Source organism: Microchirus variegatus (assembly GCF_963457635.1).
Source record: "Microchirus variegatus genome assembly, chromosome: 9".
Taxonomy (NCBI): domain Eukaryota; kingdom Metazoa; phylum Chordata; class Actinopteri; order Pleuronectiformes; family Soleidae; genus Microchirus; species Microchirus variegatus.
The window spans coordinates 19490500-19517896 of NC_139810.1; the positions used below are offsets into that span (position 1 = coordinate 19490500).

At 37.6% G+C, this 27397-nt stretch overlaps 1 protein-coding gene across 5 annotated transcripts in view; it reads right to left on the minus strand.

Annotated features, from left to right (window-relative positions):
* Positions 1-14939: 14939 nt before the first annotated feature.
* casz1 (castor zinc finger 1) overlaps positions 14940-27397 on the minus strand; it is a 132274-nt gene continuing 119816 nt past the window's right edge. For 3 of the 5 annotated variants that reach the window (XM_083895364.1, XM_083895361.1, XM_083895360.1), the window contains 11 exons: positions 25473-25614; positions 25017-25080; positions 23813-23970; positions 23498-23620; positions 23082-23402; positions 22780-22978; positions 21811-21982; positions 20247-20395; positions 19090-19324; positions 17988-18314; positions 14940-17233 (listed from right to left, as the gene is read on the minus strand). In XM_083895364.1, the coding sequence (XP_083751490.1) occupies positions 15963-17233; positions 17988-18314; positions 19090-19324; positions 20247-20395; positions 21811-21982; positions 22780-22978; positions 23082-23402; positions 23498-23620; positions 23813-23970; positions 25017-25080; positions 25473-25614 (3161 nt within the window). In that variant the 3' untranslated portion in view covers positions 14940-15962. The remainder of the gene's footprint in view (positions 17234-17987; positions 18315-19089; positions 19325-20246; positions 20396-21810; positions 21983-22779; positions 22979-23081; positions 23403-23497; positions 23621-23812; positions 23971-25016; positions 25081-25472; positions 25615-27397) is intronic. The other 2 variants (XM_083895363.1, XM_083895362.1) reach the window with 1 other exon arrangement.

The window sequence follows — 27397 nt, forward strand, 5'->3', positions numbered from 1 at the left end:
AATGTCTAAATGTCTACATCTCCATTAACGGGAGGCAGAGAGGGGGAGAATGACATACTGGATCGGCCACTCAACGCGGGATTCGAACCAGGGCCACCTGCAGAGGGGACAGAATCTTCAACACATGGGGTAGGTCGGGTGCTCTACAATCTGAGCCAAAGGAGAAGGTGGATAGAACAGTTTTTTTAGTTAGATTTATTGAGTCGAACATTTGACAAAAACAACGTACTATACTATGTCATCCAAAATCTGACAATTTTTTTGAAAAAAATGTTTAGGTTCAAAACATTACAAAAACGTCATACTATACTATATAGTACATCATACTACACTATGTCGTCCAAAATGTGACCATTTTTGGAAAAAAAACTATTTGGTCCAAAATTTGACAAAAACGACATACTATAATACTATGTCGTCCAAAATCTGACAATTTTTTGAAAAACATTTTTTTGGTCCAAAACTTGACAAAAACGTCATACTATACTATATAGTACGTCATACTACACTATGTCGTCCAAAATGTGACCATTTTTGGGGAAAAAAAATTGGTCCAAAATTTGACAAAAACGACATACGATATACTATGTCGTCCAAAATCTGACAATTTTTTGAAAAACATTTTTTTGGTCCAAAACTTGACAAAAACGTCATACTATACTATATAGTACGTCATACTACACTATGTCATCCAAAATGTGACCATTTTTGGAAAAAAAAAATTGGTATAAAATTTGACAAAAACGACATACTATACTATGTCGTCCAAAATCTGACAATTTTTTGAAAAACATTTTTTTGGTCCAAAACTTGACAAAAACGTCATACTATACTATATAGTACGTCATACTACACTATGTCGTCCAAAATGTGACCATTTTTGGAAAAAAAAAATTGGTCCAAAATTTGACAAAAACGACATACTATACTATGTCGTCCAAAATCTGACAATTTTTGGAAGAACATTTTTTTGGTCCAAAACTTGACAAAAACGTCATACTATACTATATAGTACGTCATACTACACTATGTCGTCCAAAATGTGACCATTTTTGGGAAAAAAATATTTGGTCCAAAATTTGACAAAAACGACATACTATATACTATGTCGTCCAAAATCAGAAAAAAAATTTGAAAAACATTTTTTTGGTCCAAAACTTGACAAAAACGTCATACTATACTGTATAGTACGTCATACTACACTATGTCGTCCAAAATGTGACCATTTTTGGAAAAAAAATATTTGGTCCAAAATTTGACAAAAACGACATACTATACTATGTCGTCCAAAATCTGACAATTTTTTGAAAAACATTTTTTTGGTCCAAAACTTGACAAAAACGTCATACTATACTATATAGTACGTCATACTACACTATGTCGTCCAAAATGTGACCATTTTTGGAAAAAAAATATTTGGTCCAAAATTTGACAAAAACGACATGCTATATACTATGTCGTCCAAAATCTGACAATATTTTGAAAAACATTTTTCTGGTCCAAAACTTGACAAAAACGACATACTATACTATATAGTACGTCATACTACACTATGTCGTCCAAAATGTGACCATTTTTGGAAAAAAAATATTTGGTCCAAAATTGGACAAAAACGACATACTATATACTATGTCGTCCAAAATCTGACAATATTTTGAAAAACATTTTTCTGGTCCAAAACTTGACAAAAACGTCATACTATACTATATAGCACGTCATACTACACTATGTCGTCCAAAATGTGACCATTTTTGGGGAAAAAAAATTGGTCCAAAATTTGACAAAAACGACATACGATATACTATGTCGTCCAAAATCTGACAATTTTTTGAAAAACATTTTTTTGGTCCAAAACTTGACAAAAACGTCATACTATACTATATAGTACGTCATACTACACTATGTCATCCAAAATGTGACCATTTTTGGAAAAAAAAAATTGGTATAAAATTTGACAAAAACGACATACTATACTATGTCGTCCAAAATCTGACCATTTTTTGAAAAACATTTTTTTGGTCCAAAACTTGACAAAAACGTCATACTATACTATATAGTACGTCATACTACACTATGTCGTCCAAAATGTGACCATTTTTGGAAAAAAAAAATTGGTCCAAAATTTGACAAAAACGACATACTATACTATGTCGTCCAAAATCTGACAATTTTTGGAAGAACATTTTTTTGGTCCAAAACTTGACAAAAACGTCATACTATACTATATAGTACGTCATACTACACTATGTCGTCCAAAATGTGACCGTTTTTGGGAAAAAAATATTTGGTCCAAAATTTGACAAAAACGACATACTATATACTATGTCGTCCAAAATCAGAAAAAAAATTTGAAAAACATTTTTTTGGTCCAAAACTTGACAAAAACGTCATACTATACTGTATAGTACGTCATACTACACTATGTCGTCCAAAATGTGACCATTTTTGGAAAAAAAATATTTGGTCCAAAATTTGACAAAAACGACATACTATACTATGTCGTCCAAAATCTGACAATTTTTTGAAAAACATTTTTTTGGTCCAAAACTTGACAAAAACGTCATACTATACTATATAGTACGTCATACTACACTATGTCGTCCAAAATGTGACCATTTTTGGAAAAAAAATATTTGGTCCAAAATTTGACAAAAACGACATGCTATATACTATGTCGTCCAAAATCTGACAATATTTTGAAAAACATTTTTCTGGTCCAAAACTTGACAAAAACGACATACTATACTATATAGTACGTCATACTACACTATGTCATCCAAAATGTGACCATTTTTGGAAAAAAAATATTTGGTCCAAAATTGGACAAAAACGACATACTATATACTATGTCGTCCAAAATCTGACAATTTTTTGAAAAACATTTTTCTGGTCCAAAACTTGACAAAAACGTCATACTATACTATATAGTACGTCAAACTACACTATGTCGTCCAAAATGTGACCATTTTTGGAAAAAAAAAATTGGTCCAAAATTTGACAAAAACGACATACTATGTTGTCCAAAATCTGACAATTTTTTGAAAAACATTTTTTTGGTCCAAAACTTGACAAAAACGTCATAATATACTATATAGTACGTCATACTACACTATGTCGTCCAAAATGTGACCATTTTTGGAAAAAAAAAATTGGTGCAAAATTTGACAAAAACGACATACTATACTATGTCGTCCAAAATCTGACAAGTTTTTTTGAAAAACATTTTTGTGGTCCAAAACTTGACAAAAACGTCATACTATACTATGTAGTATGTCATACTACACTATGTCGTCCAAAATGTGACCATTTTTGGAGAAAAAATATTTGGTCCAAAATTTGACAAAAACGACATACTATACTATGTCGTCCAAAATCTGACAATTTTTTGAAAAACATTTTTTTGGTCCAAAACTTGACAAAAACGTCATACTATACTATGTAGTATGTCATACTACACTATGTCGTCCAAAATGTGACCATTTTTGGAAAAAAAAGAATTTGGTCCAAAATTTGACAAAAACGACATACTATATACTATGTCGTCCAAAATGTGACCATTTTTGGAAAAAAAATATTTGGTCCAAAATTTGACAAAAACGACATACTATACTATGTCGTCCAAAATCTGACAATTTTTTGAAAAACATTTTTTTGGTCCAAAACTTGACAAAAACGTCATACTATACTATGTAGTACGTCATACTACACTATGTCGTCCAAAATGTGACCATTTTTGGAAAAAAAAAATTGGTCCAAAATTTGACAAAAACGACATACTATACTATGTCGTCCAAAATCGGACAATTTTTTGAAAAACATTTTTTTGGTCCAAAACTTGACAAAAACGTCATACTATACTATATAGTACGTCATACTACACTATGTCGTCCAAAATGTGACCATTTTTGGAAAAAAAGAAATTGGTCCAAAATTTGACAAAAACGACATACTATACTATGTCGTCGAAAATCGGACAATTTTTTGAAAAACATTTTTTTGGTCCAAAACTTGACAAAAACGTCATACTATACTATATAGTACGTCATACGACACTATGTCGTCCAAAATGTGACCATTTTTGGAAAAAAAATATTTGGTCCAAAATTTGACAAAAACGACATACTATACTATGTCGTCCAAAATCTGAAAAAAATTTGAAAAACTTTTTTTGGTCCAAAACTTGACAAAAACGTCATACTATACTATATAGTACGTCATACTACACTATGTCGTCCAAAATGTGACCATTTTTGGGGGAAAAAAATTGGTATAAAATTTGACAAAAACGACATACTATACTATGTCGTCCAAAATCTGACAAGTTTTTGAAAAAAATGTTTAGGTTCAAAACATTATAAAAACGTCATACTATACTATGTAGTACGTCATACTACAATATGTCGTCAAACATGTGACAATTTTTTGAAAAAAATATTTGGTCCAAAATTTGACAAAAACGTCATACTATACTATATAGTACATCATACTACACTATGTCGTCCAAAATGTGACCATTTTTGGGGGAAAAAAATTGGTCCAAAATTTGACAAAAACGACATACTATACTATGTCGTCCAAAATCTGACAATTTTTTTGAAAAACATTTTTGTGGTCCAAAACTTGACAAAAACGTCATACTATACTATGTAGTATGTCATACTACACTATGTCGTCCAAAATGTGACCATTTTTGGAGAAAAAATATTTGGTCCAAAATTTGACAAAAACGACATACTACACTATGTCGTCCAAAATCTGACAATTTTTTGAAAAACATTTTTTTGGTCCAAAACTTGACAAAAACGTCATACTATACTATGTAGTATGTCATACTACACTGTCGTCCAAAATGTGACCATTTTTGGAAAAAAAAGAATTTGGTCCAAAATTTGACAAAAACGACATACTATACTATGTCGTCCAAAATCTGAAAAAAAATTTGAAAAACTTTTTTTTGGTCCAAAACTTGACAAAAACGTCATACTACACTATAGAGTACGTCATACTACACTATGTCGTCCAAAATGTGACCATTTTTGGAAAAGAAAAATTGGTCCAAAATTTGACAACAACGACATACTATACTATGTTGTCCAAAATCTGACAATTTTTTGAAAAACATTTTTTTGGTCCAAAACTTGACAAAAACGTCATACTATACTATGTAGTACGTCATATTACACTATGTCGTCCAAAATGTGACCATTTTTGGAAATAAAAATTTGGTCCAAAATTTGACAAAAACGACATACTATACTATGTCATCCAGAATCTGACAATTTTTTTGAAAAACATATTTTTGGTCCAAAACTTGACAAAAACGTCATACTATACTATATAGTACGTCATGCTACACTATGTCGTCCAAATTGTGACCATTTTTTGAAAAAAAAAATTGGTCCAAAATTTGACAAAAACGACATACTATACTATGTCGTCCAAAATCTGACAATTTTTTGAAAAACATTTTTTTGGTCCAAAACTTGACAAAAACGTCATACTATACTATGTAGTACGTCATATTACACTATGTCGTCCAAAATGTGACCATTTTTGGAAATAAAAATTTGGTCCAAAATTTGACAAAAACGACATACTATACTATGTCGTCCAAAATCTGACAAGTTTTTTTGAAAAACATATTTTTGGTCCAACAAGTTTTTTTCCAACATACTATACTATGTCGTCCAAAATCTGACAATTTTTTGAAAAACTTTTTTTTGGTCCAAAACTTGACAAAAACGTCATACTATACTATATAGTACGTCATACTACACTATGTCGTCCAAAATGTGACCATTTTTGGAAAAAAAAAATTTGGTCCAAAATTTGACAAAAACGACATACTATATATACTATGTCGTCCAAAATCTGACAATTTTTTGAAAAACATTTTTTTGGTCCAAAACTTGACAAAAACGTCATACTATACCATATAGTACGTCATACTACACTGTCGTCCAAAATGTGACCATTTTTGGAAAAAAAATATTTGGTCCAAAATATGACAAAAACGACATACTATACTATGTCGTCCAAAATCTGAAAACATTTTTGAAAAACATTTTTTTGGTCCAAAACTTGACAAAAACGTCATAATATACTATATAGTACGTCATACTACACTATGTCGTCCAAAATGTGACCATTTTTGGAAAAAAAATATTTGGTCCAAAATTTGACAAAAACGACATACTATATACTATGTCGTCCAAAATCTGACAATTTTTTGAAAAACATTTTTTTGGTCCAAAACTTGACAAAAACGTCATACTATACTATATAGTACGTCATACTACACTATGTCGTCCAAAATGTGACCATTTTTGAAAAAAAAAAATTGGTCCAAAATTTGACAAAAACGACAAACTATACTATGTCGTCCAAAATCTGACAATTTTTTGAAAAACATTTTTTTGGTCCAAAACTTGACAAAAACGTCATACTATACTATATAGTACGTCATACTACACTATGTCGTCCAAAATGTGACCATTTTTGGAAATAAAAATTTGGTCCAAAATTTGACAAAAACGACATACTATACTATGTCGTCCAAAATCTGACAATTTTTTTGAAAAACATTTTTTTGGTCCAAAACTTGACAAAAACGTCATACTATACTATATAGTACGTCATACTACACTATGTCGTCCAAAATGTGACCATTTTTTGGGAAAAAAAATTGGTCAAAAATTTGACAAAAGCGACATACTATATACTATGTCGTCCAAAATCTGACAATTTTTTGAAAAAAATGTTTAGGTTCAAAACATTACAAAAACGTCATACTATTCTATGTAGTACGTCATACTACAATATGTCGTCCAACATGTGACAATTTTTTGAAAAAAAAATTTGGTCCAAAATTTGACAAAAACGACATACTATACTATGTCGTCTAAAATCTGAAAAAAAAATTGAAAAACATTTTTTTGGTCCAAAACTTGACAAAAACGTCATACTATACTATATAGTAAGTCAAACTACACTATGTCATCCAAAATGTGACCATTTTTTGAAAGAAAAATTTGATCCAAAATTTGACAAAAACGACATACTATACTATGTCGTCCAAAATCTGAAAAAAATTTTGAAAAACTTTTTTTTGGTCCAAAACTTGACAAAAACGTCATACTATACTATATAGTACGTCATACTACACTATGTCGTCCAAAATGTGACAATTTTTTGAAAAAAAAAAATTGGTCCAAAAATTGACAAAAACGACATACTATACTATGTCCTCCAAAATCTGACAATTTTTTGAAAAACATTTTTTTGGTCCAAAACTTGACAAAAACGTCATACTATACTATGTAGTACGTCATACTACACTATGTCGTCCAAAATGTGACCATTTTTTTGGAAAAAAAATTGGTCCAAATTTTGACAAAAACGACATACTATACTATGTCGTCCAAAATCTGACAATTTTTTGAAAAAAATGTTTAGGTTCAAAACATTACAAAAACGTCATACTATACTATGTAGTACGTCATACTACAATATGTCGTCCAACATGTGACAATTTTTTGAAAAAAATATTTGGTCCAAAATTTGACAAAAACGACATACTATACTATGTCGTCTAAAATCTGAAAAAAAAATGGAAAAACATTTTTTTGGTCCAAAACTTGACAAAAACGTCATACTATACTATATAGTACGTCATACTACACTATGTCGTCCAAAATGTGACCATTTTTTGAAAAAAATATTTGGTCCAAACTTTGACAAAAACGACATACTATACTATGTCGTCCAAAATCTGACAATTTTTTGAAAAACATCTTTTTGGTCCAAAACTTGACAAAAACGTCATACTATACTATATAGTACGTCATACTACACTATGTCGTCCAAAATGTGACCATTTTTGGAAAAAAAAAATTGGTCCAAAATTTGACAAAAATGACATACTATACTATGTCGTCCAAAATCTGACAATTTTTTGAAAAACATTTTTTTGGTCCAAAACTTGACAAAAACGTCATACTATACTATATAGTACGTCATGCTACACTATGTCGTCCAAAGTGTGACAATTTTTTGAAAAAAGAAATTGGTCCAAAATTTGACAAAAACGACATACTATACTATGTCGTCCAAAATCTGACAATTTTTTTGAAAAACATTTTTTTGGTCCAAAACTTGACAAAAACGTCATACTATACTATATAGTACGTCATACTACACTATGTCGTCCAAAATGTGACCATTTTTGGAAAAAAAATATTTGGTCCAAAATTTGACAAAAACGACATACTATACTATGTAGTCCAAAATCTGACAATTTTTTGAAAAACATTTTTTTGGTCCAAAACTTGACAAAAACGTCATACTATACTATATAGTACGTCATGCTACACTATGTCGTCCAAAATGGGACCATTTTTGGGAAAAAAATATTTGGTCCAAAATTTGACAAAAACGACATACTATACTATGTCGTCCAAAAAGTGACAATTTTTTGAAAAACATTTTTTTGGTCCAAAACTTGACAAAAACGTCATACTATACTTTATAGTACGTCATGCTACACTATGTCGTCCAAAGTGTGACAATTTTTTGAAAAAAGAAATTGGTCCAAAATTTGACAAAAACGACATACTATACTATGTCGTCCAAAATCTGACAATTTTTTGAAAAACATTTTTTTGGTCCAAAACTTGACAAAAACGTCATACTATACTATATAGTACGTCATACTACACTATGTCGTCCAAAATGTGACCATTTTTGGAAAAAAATATTTGGTCCAAAATTTGACAAAAACGACATACTATACTATGTCGTCCAAAATCTGACAATTTTTTGAAAAACATTTTTTTGGTCCAAAACTTGACAAAAACGTCATACTATACTATATAGTACGTCATGCTACACTATGTCGTCCAAAATGGGACCATTTTTGGGAAAAAAATATTTGGTCCAAAATTTGACAAAAACGACATACTATACTATGTCGTCCAAAATCTGACAATTTTTTGAAAAAAGAAATTGGTCCAAAATTTGACAAAAACGACATACTATACTATGTCGTCCAAAATCTGACAATTTTTTTGAAAAACATTTTTTTGGTCCAAAACTTGACAAAAACGTCATACTATACTATATAGTACGTCATACTACACTATGTCGTCCAAAATGTGACCATTTTTGGAAAAAAAATATTTGGTCCAAAATTTGACAAAAACGACATACTATACTATGTAGTCCAAAATCTGACAATTTTTTGAAAAACATTTTTTTGGTCCAAAACTTGATAAAAACGTCATACTATACTATAAAGTACGTCATGCTACACTATGTCGTCCGAAATGGGACCATTTTTGGGAAAAAAATATTTGGTCCAAAATTTGACAAAAACGACATACTATGTCGTCCAAAATCTGACAATTTTTTGAAAAACATTTTTTTGGTCCAAAACTTGACAAAAACGTCATACTATACTATGTCGTCTAAAATCTGAAAAAAAAATGGAAAAACATTTTTTTGGTCCAAAACTTGACAAAAACGTCATACTATACCATATAGTACGTCATACTACACTATGTCGTCCAAAATGTGACCATTTTTGGAAAAAAAATATTTGGTCCAAAATTTGACAAAAATGACATACTATACTATGTCGTCCAAAATCTGACAATTTTTTGAAAAACATTTTTTTGGTCCAAAACTTGACAAAAACGTCATACTATACTATATAGTACGTCATGCTACACTATGTCGTCCAAAATGGGACCATTTTTGGGAAAAAAATATTGGTCCAAAATTTGACAAAAACGACATACTATACTATGTAGTCCAAAATCTGACAATTTTTTGAAAAACATTTTTTTGGTCCAAAACTTGACAAAAACGTCATACTATACTATATAGTACGTCATACTACACTATGTCGTCCAAAGTGTGACAATTTTTTGAAAAAAAAATTTGGTCCAAAATTTGACAAAAACGACATACTATACTGTCGTCCAAAATCGGACAATTTTTTTGAAAAACATTGTTTTGGTCCAAAACTTGACAAAAACGTCATACTATACTATATAGTACGTCATACTACACTATGTCGTCCAAAGTGTGACAATTTTTTGAAAAAAGAAATTGGTCCAAAATTAGACAAAAATGACATACTATACTATGTCGTCCAAAATCTGACAATTTTTTGAAAAACATTTTTTTGGTCCAAAACTTGACAAAAACGTCATACTCTACTATATAGTACGTCATACTACACTATGTCGTCCAAAATGTGACCATTTTTGGGAGAAAAAAAATTGGTCCAAAATTTGACAAAAACGACATACTATACTATGTCATCCAAAGTCTGACAATTTTTTGAAAAACATTTTTTTGGTCCAAAACTTGACAAAAACGTCATACTATACTATATAGTACGTCATGCTACACTATGTCGTCCAAAATGTGACCATTTTTGGGGAAAAAAAATTGGTCCAAAATTTGACAAAAACGACATACTATACTGTCGTCCAAAATCGGACAATTTTTTGAAAAACATTTTTTTGGTCCAAAACTTGACAAAAACGTCATACTATACTATATAGTACGTCATACTACACTATGTCGTCCAAAATGTGACCATTTTTTGAAAAAAAATTTGGTATAAAATTGGACAAAAACGACATACTATATACTATGTCGTTCAAAATCTGACAACTTGTTTTGAAAAACTTTTTTTTGGTCCAAAACTTGACAAAAACGTCATACTTTACTATGTAGTACGTCATACTACACTATGTCGTCTAAAATGTGACAATTTTTTGGAAAAAAAAAGAGATTTGGTCCAAAATTTGACAAACTCATGTTCTGTCTGTCTGGTTTTTCCATTTGGGCCCCCGTAAAAACATGGTGCCGCAACATGGCGGCCTCTGTAAAGCAAGGCCCTTTTCTAAAGTATTATTTAAAAACTACTACAATAAAAAATATTTTAAAGTGATTATACACATACAAAAATACTTATGGGTGGTATATGCAATACCTGTCTATAAACCCTCCTAAATGTTCCACACTGGACTTCTGATCTGTAACATATATAGCATGATAATGGTGATTGTCTGGGCACAATGAGCACACAATGAGCACACAATGTCTCACAATGTAATGGTTGACTGCATGCCCTGTGGTGTTGAGCAGATTCGCTGTGTGCAGGACGAGTCTCTGATACTCGGCCTGTGGTATTTTTATTCTTATTTATTTTGAGCACACAATCTTAAAGCTACTACCTAGGTATTATTATAGTTTTTATCTCATCTCATATGATCTAGCTCTCTGGATTTGAGGAGTGAAAAAAAAGTCCAGAGTTGGTTTCTCCAGCCTCACCCTCTCTTGCTATTGCCACAGGATTCAGGAACAGGCAGGTGGTTTAGTCCAATTCGGGGGAAAATCTCTATAAATCCTCCCACCGTGGCTATACCCTCCTCAGACTCCACTGTACAATATCCGTCTTCATCTGAGAGTGCACGGGCCCAGCCACCTGCTTTTCCTCTGTTCGCCCCCACCTTTCATGCTTTGTGAACTTAATAAAAGCTGCCATTAAGCAGCGCTTCATCTGTTTGGGCCTTAATCTGCCTTATAGGCATCATGTGACCACATATGCAGCGCACACCTGTCGTATGCGTTTCCCAGCCCCGCCTGTTGCCTCCCCATGCTGCTCATACTCTCGCCCAACCTGTTCCTGGCACATCAACCCACTGCATGTCAGTGATGGCCGGCATGCACGCACCCACACCACACACACACACACACACACACACACACACACACACACACACACTGTTGGCACTTCCTATATATACAGTGAAGCGCTGAGGTGTTTTGTGAAAAGTTAAGAGAGGTGTTGTTCTCTTCTTTGACGGTCGGAAAACACAGTGACACTGAAAACAGGCCTAAAGTCGTTCAGTATGTTTTTATTTCACTGAGTGAAAAGCTCAATCTTTGCATAAGACATGCAGAAACAGAAGAAAAACATAAATATAGCACAATAAGGGTGAACAGTACTGTATCCAAGTGGAAATAAGCAATCAGACTAGAATGAATAATAGCGCTGAGGGCAACAAATTCAAGTAGACTTTAAAAAAATTGCTTCATTGTCTTCTTCTTGTATAAAATGTCACATGAATCTAGCCAAATTGAACGCTAATGGGAGATGGCTTTTAGTCCAAAAGTGCAATATATTTTACAAAGTCTAAAATGTTGCTCTGTGTATCCACTGCGCTGCAGTAAGCAGGGCGGCTTCCATATTACATTTTTCCAGCCGTGGAAATTCATCTCAGTTTATTTCCCCACCACCTTTTATACCATCCCTTTTTTTACTCTGTTAATTAAAACAGCAAAATGATCTGTCGTTTCAGCAGCAGTCTACGCAGGATTTGGAGGTCATTTCCGTCTGGTTTGTCGTGTAATATAATTTTCATGTTTATTCTCTTTTTTTTTTCTGGTAGATTATATACAGGATGCCAGCTGGCTGACAGATGGTGATGCCTTTACTTGTGATTTTTCTCCTTTTTTTTTTTTTTCTTTTTTTTTATTAAAAAAACATCACAAGGAGGAGAAGCAGAAAGGACAGGAACAGCTGCAGACAAGGGGGACGGGCAGAACCGGCACGCTGGCCACTGAGTGACATCAGGGAGTGGGGAGGAGAACCCAGGAACATGGATCAAGAAGAAAAAAAAGAAAGAAAAAAAAACTTGGGAAAATAGACAAATAATGTGTAAATGTGCCCTATTAACACTGAACAAGACACCGAGAGCCATTTTGTTAGCAGGAGCAGGCCTCTTAAATCTGTCTTGTTCTTGCACCACAAAGTCAAGCATGGACAACAGTTCGACTCCAACAACAAATATTGTTGATTCTTCTACCTGCATGGATGCAGGTGTATTTTCATTTTTATTATTTTATCTATATATATATATATATATATATATATATATACTTTTCTTCAAATTCTGTGGCAGGAAAAAAAAAGTGTCCCAGCTTAAATTGTAGCAGAACACAACAGGGGGAAAGACGACAAGGTCATGAAATATGAATCGGAGCTCTGAGCAGCTGGGACGGAGCCACAGGTCTGTGTTCTTACAGTCACAGCCTATCCGTCTCTCTCAGACACACACACACACACACACACACACACACACACACACTTCAGTAGTGTCACCTACACGTAGAAAAAAGACCTAGATTGCCACTACGACATTTTGCCTCGCTGTTGTCCAGCAGCGTTGCACCCCCCCCCCCCCGCCTCCCCCCCGCCAGTTGAAGCACTATCAAGAACTACATGTGTTTAATTATATTTATGATAGTTTCTTTATTTTCAGCTTTTTACAAATCCTGCTATTTTACATGTCTCTCCCCACACGCACACATATACACATACATGGACTAAATTCAAGTGCACAATGTCTCCCAGTCCCTACAGTTATCTCAGCAAACGATGAGAAAACAAAACAAAACAAAACAAAAAAAACAACAACAAGAAAAAAAATGTAGTAACGCCTCTGCTTTGCAGCAGAGTCCCGGGAGACAGTTCAGTCTGTGGACAAGGCATGCCCACAGCAAAGTAAATATAAACCAAGAATTTCAATTAATGAGGGGAAAAAAAAACAAAAACAAACACACACACACACACACGCACACACAGAGAAAAAAATGACAGTAGTAAATCAAACAGAAACAATTCATTCAAATCAGTGTATTTTAGTTTTTGAGCGTCTGACATGGTTTAGAAAAAAGAAAACAAAACTATACTGCAAATATAACAGAATCTGTCAATGTTATAGTAACAACAACATTTTCCAAAAATCTGGTGTAATTAAAAAAAAAAAAAAAGGGGGGGGGTTGGGGGGGGTCACACACACACAAGCAAACTATAATGAGGCTATTCAAATTGTTTACTTTTTATTATTCTCCTTTTTTAACCGTTTTCTTTTTAAATGAATCTGTTCACCAAAGAGCATTTTTGTTCATATATAGTTATTTTTATACAGAGGAAAATACTGTACAACCTTTTTTTTTTTTTTTTGTCTCAAAACAATATCCGGAGGAATATCATCTACACACAATATTACTCCCTAAATATCATTTATTTCCATTGCCAACGTCAGGAGATAATTCATGATCAGTGTGTTCACTCCTTGGCAATACATGTTTGCTCAATGCAACGGTTTATAATTTAGCACTACAGTAAAAAGAGCATGAACGTCTTAAGAATTCATTTAAATCACAGTCCATATTAGTGTTTCTTGTCAGGACACTGTTTTTCTGGTGTACCCGTTTCCTTTTTCTTCCCTCTCTCTCTCTCTCTCAAAAATGTCCAATCACAGATGCAAAATAAAAATAAAAACCCAGTCTTTAAATAAATCACAGAACGACAGTTCTTTGTCACACTAACATCTATTTGTGCATTAAAGCAAAAGTGAACTAAAACATTTTTTATTTTATTTTTAAAGCAAAGTCCCTGTTGAATATATCATAAGTTTATTTTTTGTTTTGTTTTGTGTGTTTTTTTTTTTTTTCAGACGGTAAAAATGAACCTAAAAAGTGCAATAACACCCTAGAAATTTCTCATTGGAAGGTCACATAAATATTAAATAAAAACCGTTATTATAACAGGAGCTCAACCACAGCCATAGTGAGTGGAAAACAGAATGCCGCCGCCGACATTTTTTTTTTTTCGCGCGCTGTACATTTTTCGACATTAAAATTACACAACCTGACGCTTTCCTCTGTCGCTGCATCCGAGTGACTCATTGTTTCCTCCGGTCAAGCTGAAACCCCCTCCCCTCCCACCCCCCCGTCCCATCCCACTTGCCAGCCGTTAATCATGACCTCGCCTGCTCACAGATCGATATGCTTCTGACTAACAACACAACAGAAAAAACAAACGACACTGTAATGCAAAGATTCAAATGGTAACAAAAATATTATTCTTTTTTTCTTTTCTTCTTTTTTTTTTTCTTTAAATATGCTCATGAGTTTTCTATCGTCATCGTGGTCAGCTAAAAAAAAAAAAAAAAAAAAAAAAAAAAAGTGCACTATCCACACAAACTCAATTCCTCCACAGGGGGTTGAGAAATTACAGGGGGTTGAGCTCGGATTTTGGTGCTAGTGGAACATTTTCTAGCAGAATGTCAGAGAGAAACTATTGAGACTGTTGGACTCGCTGGACGCCCCCGACTGCAGCTGAGACTAAGAAAAAGACAGACAGTTACTGGTCAATTCCACATGTCATTGAGAACAAAGAAAATCACCTGAGAGAGAAATGTCACCCCCTTTTCTCTCCATCTCTAACAACAATAATAATAATAATAATGATAATAATAATAATAATATATTAATACAGAAAAAAAAAAAAAAGATCAAATGTTTGAAACAAATCCTGTTTCCCCTCCTTAGTGATTCACATCCCTTTTTCTGTGTCCATGGCCGTGTGATTCATGTCACCTGTGCCAGCGATTTTCCTTTTGTATATCGTCGTTCACACACGCACGCACACACACACGCACACACACTTACATTTATAGTTATATAGAGATTTGTTTTTCTTTTTTCTAACATTTTTTTTTTTCCACACACAAAAAACGTGAAAAAAATAAAAATAAATTAAAAGTCAACCATGCACGCACACAAAAAAGACTGATGTGTAGTAAAATGCTTTACATTGCTGCCCCGTGTGTAAAACAGGGCCTAATTCTGTGTGTCTCCGTTCATATTTTTTAATGCATAATTGAATTAATAATGTTGGTCATCTTGTAAACATCATAATAAATCATTTTTGGGCCGTCATTTTCTCCGCGCTGTTGTTTGTTGTCATCTGAAGTCTCTAAACATGATAAATGAGGCCACTTTCATTTTTGTTTGTTCATTGTACACAGGGTTTTTTCTTCAGTTCCTACAGTTACTGTTGGTTTATGTTTTTGTTTGTTTGTTTGTTTGTTTTTTCACGGGTCAGTGTCTTCTTTCTTTTCCAGTTGGGAAGTATCAGTGTGGTTAACGGAAGCATCAAAACTCATTATATTATTGTCCTTTTCAACATCAGGCTCCAGCATCGAATCATCATTCGAATCAGAGTTGAGATCCTCCTCTTCGTCGTCCTCCTCTTCGTCTTCCTCCTCCTCCCCTGCGTGTGGCTCCTCCTCTGGCGACAAGTCGTCTTCAGCTTCTCCAGATGTTCCTGTCGTGTCGTCCTGAGCTGCCGGCAGACCTAGAGTGGGTGTGGAGTTGTGGACAGATCTCACCACGTCATGGTGGATCTTCTTGCTGAGGTCCAGTGAGTCGCTGAGACCCAAACCGGCTGCGTTCTTCAGGAAGAACAGGGAGCTGCTGGTGTCAGTGCCCAGGTTGAGGGAGCCATCCAAGCTGATGGAGGAGGGTGGGTATGGGTGGTTATAGTCAGACCCCATGTCGATTGGGTAGAGCATGGAGGGAGCATTGCTGTTGATGTGTTGGGACAACGCATGGAGGCGACCAGGTGAGGAAGTGGGAAGAGCCATGGAGACTGGAGGGACCACCGTTATATTTGCTCCCAGGTGGTGAGTGACCTCTTGTTTGGGTGACACAGACGGTAGCTCCCCCCGCTCCTGCTTTTCATGCTTCCTCTTGTGGGAGTCCATCTGGGACATGCCCACCACCGTGTGCTTACACTCGGGGAAGGTGCAGTGGAAGTGTGAGCACTTGAGCTTATATTTGCAGTCGGGAACCTCGCAATCGACGCTGGAGCTGAACTGACAGAAGCCAGCGGCGCTGATCACATCTTGCTTGCCGTGGTGCTTGCGGTGGGCCGTCACCTTGGTGCTGTCGGTGCAGCGGAAACCGCATCGGAGGCAGTGGAAGTGGGTGCTGTTGCCTGAAAACTGGCAGTCAGGGAAGTTGCAGCTGAGCGAGGATTTGAAGCGCTTGAAGTCGTCCAGGACCAGGTTGTCCACGCGGTCGTGGTGCTGTGCATGCTTGTACATGTGGGTTCGGCCGCAGAACTTGTAGCCACAGTTCTCACGTGTGCAGTGGTAGTGGGTCACCTTAAGAGAAAACTGGCAACTTGGGTCCTTGCAGTTCTCATAGAGGTCGTAGCGCCGGAAACCCTCCAGCATCATCCCTTCATCCAGCATCTTGCGTGACGACGCGGTCTTGCGGCGCTTGCCAAATGGTGACATGTCCTCGATGATCCAGAAGCGCTTTTTTGCACCAGTGGCCGTGGGGATGGAGATGGTGTTGCCTGGAAGAAAGGAGGAAAACACATTAAAAACCAATCAGTTCACAGAGTAAAACCCACAAAGTACAAGCAAATTACATAGCAAGACCCTCGTCTAATGCGCAACCTTACTCAGCCCGAAGTGGTTCATGGCTGAGTAAGCACAGAGAGCAACACATTTTTTATTCCTAATTTCCAGAATGATTAAAGGAGAGGGAAAATGATAGATTGACTTTGGAACATGACACTTTTACAGGGTGTCTCCAGCCTCCAAACAGAGGCGGAGCTGTGGGTCTTAACCGACCCTCTTATCTCCATGTTGTTTTATGAGGGGCACCCACCTTTTGCAACACCCTGCGGTCACTGCTAATGATGTGATCCCTGTTCTGCGAGACAGGAAGCAGTGGGCCTCGATAAAACTTAAAGCGTGATTAAAATGCTGCTGATGCAGCCTTGTTAATGGAAGCTAAACAAGGCCCAGGCTTCAGACGATGTGTGCCAAATTTACTGCTCTGTCCCTAAATCCTAGCAATGCAAAAAAAAAAAAAAAAAAACATGAAAGCGGACACAATGGTGCGAGTAAAGTAATTTAGCACACTTATTCTGATGCTGTAGTAAACATTCACTTTTCATCGTTTATTTTGCATAACAATTCTCAGTTTTCATGCAGAAAAAGTCCTTTTTTAACTTTTATTTTCTTCCGGGTCACACAGTTAAATGCTGCATACGATTCAATTCAGTGACAGCTGCAGTGTTGGTTTGCACCGGGGATAAGTACCTGCAGCATCCTGCACTATAGGGACGTCATTTTTAACTGGAGTCGGAGTGGCAATGATGGGGCTGAAAGCTGGTGTGTTGGTTGGCATGACAACACTCCGAGTGGCTCCCAGAGAGGCGCTGAGCAGAGAGTATGACAGACAGGATGGAGAGAGGAGGTATGGGAGCGAGGGGAGAGGAGGTCGGAGGAGAGCAGGAGAGAGGGATGGCACCTGGGCCTGGAAACCAGGCTGAGGAGTGGAGATTTGAGGAGGTGGTGGTGGTGGTGGAGGAGGGGAACAAGGAGGTGCATTTTGGATAGCGCTAGGGTCAGCAAGGTAGCCTTGTCCTGGAGAGACAGGTTGACCAGAGAGAGTGAAGGACAGACAAGAGGAGGGGAAATACACACACACACACACACACACACACACACACACACACACACACACGCACATTCATACAAAGAGAGATGGGAGGTAAAAGGGAAGATAAAAGATAAGAGAATGATACAAAATGAGGCCCATTTCACACAAGTAACCCAAACACCAGCCAAATCAACAATGATGAGTGTAGTGGATAAAACTGGCAACACATGGAGGAATGTGAAAATCACAGGCAGGCTCAGATTTAGAAAGAAAAAGCAAGTAAGTTTGAAGAAAATGAAAGGAAGTTTCTGCTTTCCTGTCCTTTCTCCCACAATTCCACCCTCTTAAAGTGCTGAAGTCGACATAAAGCCACAGGGATGATCTCTGGCCAAAGGAAAATGTAATAAGCTACGTAGAGTGCAATAACTCAAACCACTGATGTACAAAATGGATGTTTTATAAGGGATGACCACGCAAAACCATTTTGTCCACAATTCAGAACAATACAGCATTGTCATCAACCTTTTATAAAATGACTGTTATGGAAGTCAAACAACTAAATCATAAAAACCTGACCAGAGAAGGCATTCAAATGAAAATATGTTGCTTTTCTTGGTAAAGGCAAATGAGTGAGAAATGAGCAAAGCCCCTTTGTATAAATGAGAGATGGGGAAATTTCACTTTTTTGATTAAAGCTCAACATGCTGCCATTTAAACACCCCTCTTTTTTTGTGTGTGTTTTTTTGTATATCATCTCACCTGCTGGAGAACTATCATTGCCCACTGGTGTGCTTGTACAACTGCGGTCCTGGTTTGAGGACTCAGAGGAAAGGCCCAAGGGGCTGCCGCCTCCTCCCATATAGTCCATGTAATCATCAGTCTCATCCATGACACCGGAGAAGTTGGACGTGAAACTGCCCTGGTTCACCATGGACCCAGACATCATGCCAGATGCATGCTGCATCTCATCTGTCCTCTGACCAAGAGGCATCACCTGGAAAACAAACGATCGTCATAATAAGGCACATTTGAATATATCCTTGAGTAAAACATATCATTAACGCAGGTGTTGGCTCTTGGATCGCAACCAAGCATTTCCTAAAACGACAAAGCTATTTTTGAAAGAATGAAACTCACTTCTGTCATTATACGAAGACTTACAAACAGAAAAAAAAGAAGAAACCAAACTAGAAGATCCACATTTTTAAAATCTACGTAGGGTACAGACTGTACTGTATAGTTTTGGTGTCGAGTACGCGCCACTGCTCCACGGTGAAAAATGTCATTAAAAACAATTACACAAATGCTCGTTGATGACAGGATGTGAGGAGTTCTCTTTTCGACGGAAACTGATTCGTAGAACAACAAGTGAGATTTAAGAAAAACTAGGTCATTAAGACCGATTGTTACTGACTATTAAACACATTTACGAGAAAGTAAGTCACAAAATACTTCTGCTCAGTTATTTTTAACTACACAAATTTCTCCAATCTTGTTTTTTGGATTTTTTTTTTTTTTTTTTTTAATTATCATATTACATAATTATTGATAGGTAGCCTTGTGTGTCCAAATTGCCTCTTTGACGCACAAATGACAAACTGAATGTGTTTTAAATTATGGGCCTTTATTCTTGTGGGTTTGTTTTTCACATACGCTTATATAAAATGAACTAAACATACCTGGATGTTTTTGTTTCAAAGATTTGCCACTGATTTATTATAAGGAAGAAATCTGTCAGTTAAAGGGTGTGTGAAGGTACTTGGCTTTGTTTCAATACATATAATTCAATAAATGTTTCAGCCTGTGTTTTTGCTCACTGACGTGTTCAACCCATATTTTCCGTTAATTACCCTTTGCGGAATGGCATGTTTTATATGCCATGATGTGCGTGCGTGCGTGCGTGTGTGCGTCTGTACCTGGGATGGGACTCTGTCAAAATTCTTCCCCAACATCCGCCTCATGTGTTTGCGTGCATGTGATGTCATCTGGTGCTTCAGCAGGAAGGAGAACTGGCAACCCTCGCGGATGCAGTGGAAATGGCTGTTGACTTGGTTATACTTGCAACCTGCACGAAGGGAAAAACAGCAACAGTTGTAAAGTCTCCGTTTGCAGATTAATCTGTCTTTGGTTGATTGCGAGGCGTCTGAGAACAGCTCGGGTGGTAAATGCAATATTATCCGCATGACGGTGTTATGATTAGATCAAACACAGAGTGAAATATTTTTAGGTTTTTTTAATTTCATGATATACTCTAGCACTGACAAAAGAGGGATCGGGTTTCAAAGTGTTTCGGAGTGCACATGTAGGAGGAATATTAGATCACTCTGGTGTCACACTGAGCAAGTCAAGGCTTCTGTTCACTAAACCTGTGGAGCTCTTTTATTACACTGACATGCTTTATTCAATTAAGAATTTACATAAATAAATTCTCATTTTCAGTGGGCCAATAATGCACACACCCCTGCAAACCAAAGTAAATATACAATTATTACCATATTAAATTCATTTTTCAAAGTATCTCCATTGTCATTTTTCCTTTTGTTCTCCGTTGCACTGCTGTCTGCTTCATATCCTTGTGTTCTTTTCTCTTGTTTTAACTGGTCTGGCTCTAATTGCTTTATGATTTCAAATTAAATGAATGTTCTGTTTTGTGCCTGTTAATCAAATACCATTATATAAAAGCAGGCAGAAATAATTGAAAGAGTAACATGCTGGGCAGGTGCTAGCATGTCAGTAACCATGGCGCCCGGTTTAAGAGCACAACATGTCTGTGTCATCAAACAGCTTTTGCACACACAACATTTTAAACACGCAAAGTTGAGCAAATAACAGTAACCCCCATGACATGAAGGGCCTTTTGTGAGACAGGAACCTGGTAACATCATCAGCTGTGTTCAGTTTAATGTTGCTGCCATGGATACTGGCAACCCATCAATTCTTTATGACTGGAGCGCTAGCGATGGTAATCCTTTCTGTTTTTCCCCCAGCCCAAACAATACAGTTGGCGGATCAGGCTGAGGACAAAAAACAGCTGTTTAGGGCCTGTTTTTGTTTGCTTTGTTTCAATGTTCTGAAAAGCTTGTGTAACCGCCTGAAAAAAAAACCAGATCACTTTTAATTCATTTTGCTGCAGTGGCAGTGGTAGCTGTGAGGCGCAGCTTCACAAAACAAACAGGCTAAAACAGACATGCCGGATAATTAACAAACACAAACCTAATTGCTAATTTCTGACAGGGGCAAAAGTAAGAAGAAAACAACCTGGTTGTGACTTCCCCCCTTTGACATTATTGCTCATACAGTACAAGCAAGACTTATACCTTTGGGACTTGACTTGCCATTTAGAAAATGCAACAGCGAAAGCTGCGACCGTGTTTTAAACCGCTGTTTGCAAACACACTCGACAAGAATCAACCAACCCCAACCAAAGGAACAAACAAAAAAAGTAAAGAAGTAATAAACAGAACTTTCTTTTTATCTTACCGAGCCTCCCACACTCCTCTCTCTTGGTAAAATATTTGAAACCATTGGCGGCGCGGCGCTCGGCCTTCTCGTGCTTCTTGATGTGCCATGGCAGCTTCGTGGTGATGTTGGTGACAAAGAAGCAGCCAGGCCGCAGACAGTGATAATGGCCCCTCATTCTGAACTCGCAGTGCTGCAACGGAGACACACAATTTACAATTCCATGAGTCAAAGGAGATGATTAATATTATTATTGAGCTTGTGTGCGCAAAAAGTTAAAGTAAACACTACACACACACAGATTCTCACAGAGCTTTCCTCTCTGGTCTTGTGGAACATCCCATACTTCTAGCATGATTACTTTTTTTTTTTTTTTTATTCCAGGTTTCCATCCAAACATGTCTGTGCAGCACCATCTGCTTGTGAGGCCCAGATCCCAGAGGACTGGGCTAAATAAGATCTACTCAGCTTAGGAGACGGGGCTGCGGGGGTGTGGGGTTGTGTGTGTGTGTGTGTGGGGGGGGGGGGGGTGGGGGGGTGGTAGGGGGGGACTTTTTTGTGAGATGGGTGATTTTCGACACATTAATGAATTCATTTAAACGCTTTTCCAAATACGGGCTCATGAGAGCAGGCAGGGGCTGCCATTAAGGTTTCATTTGCCAAGCATTCCCCTGATTTTTGCCCTATTCCAGACAGCCTTGTTTACTGTGCAAGTGACAATGATTTATTGGGTAATATCAGCTAAATTGGCCTTTTCTGAGAGGAGAATGCGGCAGTCAAAATGACATCATTGACATATAAACAGGCATTACTGGGGTGAGTCGACTGTCTTTTTCAGCAGAGATGGAAGACAGGGAGCAGCGCTTGTGAAAGCCTTGAGTCAAATAACCTCAAATACTGGTCTAATAGATAGCATACTTCATGCTTAGAAATTCAGGGAGATGACAGTAGGTGATTCAGCTCTTGGCAGAGTTATTGAGTGCCACTCACCTGGTTGGGACAGAGACACTGGAGAGAGTAGTAGGCGAACTGATCACGAATGTTGACCAAGTTGTTGCTGGGGTTGATGTGGTCCAAACAGTGGGACTCGGCCTTGCCAGACGTCTTGCACACGTACTTGCAGTTCCCAAACAAGCAATGGAAGTGGAACTTGTTTGAGTACTTACAGTCAGTAGCTAAACAGGGATCACTGGATCAAAGAAAAAATGGAAAAAGTTACACTGTCAGTTTCACAAAAGGAAAAGCAGAACCGTTGTACTGTCAAGCACCGACACAAAAAAAGCTCCTCATACTTTTCTTGGAACTGCAGGAAACCAGGTTTCACTTGAGGCTTCGCATTCTCTAAAGAGGTGGTGGCCAGAGGCGAGTTCGCCGGCAGGCTGGGCATCGAGGCCGACATCTGAGGGATTGTGCCGGTCAGCTGCTTCCAGGCAAGAAGGGAGGGAGGAGGAGAGCTGTAGCCACCAGAGGAGGTGAGGTGTGCCACATCCATGGCGGAGTTGTTGGCCATAGACACCGGTGCAGCAGGCTGCAGAGGGGCTCCCTCACTGGACTCCTTGCCCTCACCAAACTGGGACTCTGACTTTATTTTCAAGGTGGCTCGGAGGTGGAAACTACACAACAAGAGGGTAGGTCATAATTTTAATGCTGATCAATGAAAAAAAAAAAGAAATTCATTTTCTGATCACTAAACCTGTGTGACACTCACTTAGCATGTTTTATGGCTCCATCCACAGTGCTGAAGAGAGCGCCACAGTCTTCCACCACGCAGTGAAAGTGGACTTTGTGAAGGAAGTCACACTGAGACTCACAGAAGTCGTCTGTGTCAAACCTAATCATTGACAGATAAATAGATAAACTGTAAACGTGCTGCCGTCTCACACAACAAACACTAACAAGACAACTGGGTAAACTCCTCATTTGACAGTAAATGACTGCAACTTCATCACACAGTAAGTCAATTATTTCAGGGGGTTTTCAGTTCCTCACATCAAGACGAGACCAAATACGTCGACTCACTAACCTGCGGAGGTATGTCCTCCAGATCTCAGTGTGTTTTTCTAGAAGGGGCCTCTTCAGCTCTCTGTTCAGATACTGTGCTGCCTCTGAAGGGTCACTGCCCTGCTCCAGCTCTGTCTTCAGGTTCATGGCGTTGAAGAGAGCAGGGTTCACCTGTGACATCTACAAAACACACAACACACGTGACTTGGTAAAGCATTGAAAAAAGGCCTAGTGTTCTTTTTTGGGTGCAACCATATTGTGTGATGTAGTGGCTTCAACCAAAACCCCTGAAAACTGACACGGCACGAGGAGACAACAGGTCTTCAAGCTTCTTCTCTGTCTTTGTTTATTAAGTTCTCTCATTGAGGAACCATGATCTTTAATGATCAAGGTCAGATCACTCCATATACAGGTCCCAATGAGTCCTGAATGTGTCCTCACTTCGATTACAATGGACACATGAACAATATCTGGTCTTGGAAGACGGCCTTTTCAGCTGACATCCTCTGGCCATTGGCATTATTAAACTAATCAGGCCACTATGACAATATTCACACTGATTTTCCTGATGATTAAAACTTTTTACAGCACAAGGAGAATTTCTATTCAGCTCCTCTCGTCTCCTCTCTCTGTCACTCACACACACAAACACCCGGACTTATCTGTACCATGATCAGATCATTTGTGTTCACAGGAGACCTCGGGAGACCAGGATGCATTTTAATACCAGGTGTGAACAGTCAGTGTCAGTCAAATAAGATATACGAGTAAGACGGTGTCCACTTTGATCTTCACAGCGACAACCCAGCGTGCATCTCAATTTCCATGACACCATTATTTAGACTTAGGGAGGAAAAATGAGGGACGCGTCATCCGGTTATTTTCCCCACCTGCCTTTTTAATCAAATAATTCACAAACTCTATAAATAAACGTAGAGTGAGGCGAGGGAAGAAAAAGTATAAAGGAGGAGAGAAAATGGATGGCAAGTTCAAAACAGCTCATCAAAAAACAAACATCTCTATATATCTGGCATGGCATCCAGCTACTGCTTCATTATATTAATTTGTGAGAGGTGCGGGGAAAATTACACTGTATGAAAAATGGCTGGAAAATTTAAATGATACAAACTCATCTTATTAGCGGTGAAACATTAAAAAACAAACAGGCCCCTTCGCGTCTCGCTAATTTGTCTTGGGATGAAAGGCGTTTGATGGATGGATCTTACCTTATTCATAAGCGAGGATAAAAGAGATGTATTCCCCGGTACAGGGTGTCCGTTTGATTCATTACTGGAACAAGGAAAATGAACAATGTTTAGTCAAGATTTGCATGAGAACAGTAAATATTACTATTTATCACACAAGGTGTGCCTGTATAATGAAGAAGAAAAATGCTGTCTTCTTAAGAAATAAGATCTACAGTGAGTTGGAGGGAAGATTGGACTTGAAGGTTTATGTAAACATCCTTCTCACAAAAAATGTGTTGAGGATTTTATAATTATGTGCACATACATAAATGAGATATTTGTGATAAATAATATAAATACAACTCTGACTCAGGCTGCCAACAGTGTAGAAATCATCGATCAATCACAGAAACCTCATTTTGGTGTTGATTTATTTGTCGAATATACTGTATTAGCTAATTTTACAGCGGGGGTTTATACATAATATTAACTCACTGTGTGTACCTGTGGTCTTTCTTGCTCAGGTCCAGGCTGTGCTCCTGCGTGGAGTCCTGGGAGGCCCCACAGTTGCTGTCCACCGGCTCCTGTTTCACTTGAACCAGATTGTACTGGCTGGCTGAAGCCGGCTGCCCATTCCCTGAGGATCAAGCCAGAGGCGCAGAGGAGAGAAGAGACAACAAAGTTATTGTTGGTCAGCATTATTACCGTATGACGAGATCCAATGTGACTTCTGTCCTGGCCCGAAAAGAATACTCTGAGTGATAATTATTGCAAAAATTATGTCAGGCTGTCAAGCCTTTTAAATGGTGATTGAGAGGCGGGAGATATGAGGGGAAAAGACTCCTTTTTCTGCAGCACTTGTCACAACTCATTTGCCAGGCTGCCTCTTAACTGGTCATTAAGTAAGATGCTAATGCTGAGGGAAAGTGGCAGTCTCAGATTGGCCGACCCCCTCCCTTCCCACCTTCCCTGTCTCCTCGTTGGCCTGACAACAGACGGCAGCCAATGCCACTGAGCGTACCCACAAGGAACAGGGGGTGCTATGTCGGTCAGATTGGAGCTGACAGCCAATCAGATTGGTTCAAATAGCATGACCCCTCTTTCACATTCTCCTCCAAATAGGTATTCAGTGGATGCGGTGAGTGAGGACAGGAGAAGTGAAATTAAATAAATAAGCAAATAATGTGGCGTGGAAGTTTAAGTCTGCCCCGTCTATCCACGAGGGACTGAAATATTAATTTGTCCCGGGGCTATACAGAAAAAGCTGGGCCTTTGTTTGACAATAGGTGGTGTTTTATTTATTAAAAAAAGAAATGGGAGTGGGAGGGCCCCACTGGAGCCTCAATGCAAGTCTGGAGAGCACCACCGGCTGTGATCGTTTGGTGAGGGATCAGTTGTTTAGGGATTGAAGCTGGTGCTGAGGGATTGTGACAGGCAAGGTCATGTGCCCTTGGCCCTCAGCCTGGTGCGTCCGCTCTCGTTTTTTTTTTTCTTGCCGAGGAGAAAACAGGACCAGCCTACGTGAGGGGGGAAACCGACCAGAGTTCCCCCTGCTACAAGATGACCCAGAGACATATCAGGGAGAATAGGAGTGGAAAAGCCCGTCTTGGGCCTTGTCAGCTGAAAGTGACGAGATGGGGAGGTATCACTGTCAGTGTCACTTCATTCTGACAATGGCTGAGGTTGGAGGGGCTCTGGGGGGGGTGGGGCATGGGTGGATCCCAATGAAAAACAGCAGTCAAACAATTTTGCATCTAATTTGAGGTCAGTGAATGCATACCAAGTCTCTGCAGAGTGCTCCCTCCCCTCCCCCAACGTCACCGAACTTTTACTAGCCAGACAAATCCTGCCTTGTCATTAACGATCTCATCAACTCTCAGACCAAATGAGAGGAGCCTCCGCTCACTATGTGATCTACACATGATCTCCAGGCAGAGAAATGCACTCCTTTGCTCTATCAGATAATGACTGAGCTTTACAGGTGCATTCAAAAGCAAAGATGAAGTTATATATACATTTTTTTTTCCCCAAAAAAAGACAGAACAAATGAGTTTGACTCAAAGCAGCTTCTTTCTGGAAATTATCCAGGAAAAATGTACAACCATGTAATTACTCCGGATAAGATACAGAGCTTGTGAAAGATCATTTGCACTGTGTATCTAATTAGTAAACCCTTCAGATGCTCGAATCTCTGAGAAAAACACTTGTGAATTAAATTAGAGTGGAACATTAATACAAAATACTGAGAAATTACTGAAAGCAGAAAGAAGAAAAATGTGCAATTCACAAGAGAGTTTCACACGTGCATAAAAAATAAACACTGTGTACAATAGCCACAAACACTGTGACTTTTCTCACATATTTTCAACAGAGAAGCACAAACCACTTCCTCCTATTTAAGCCATAAATGTCCTGTTCAC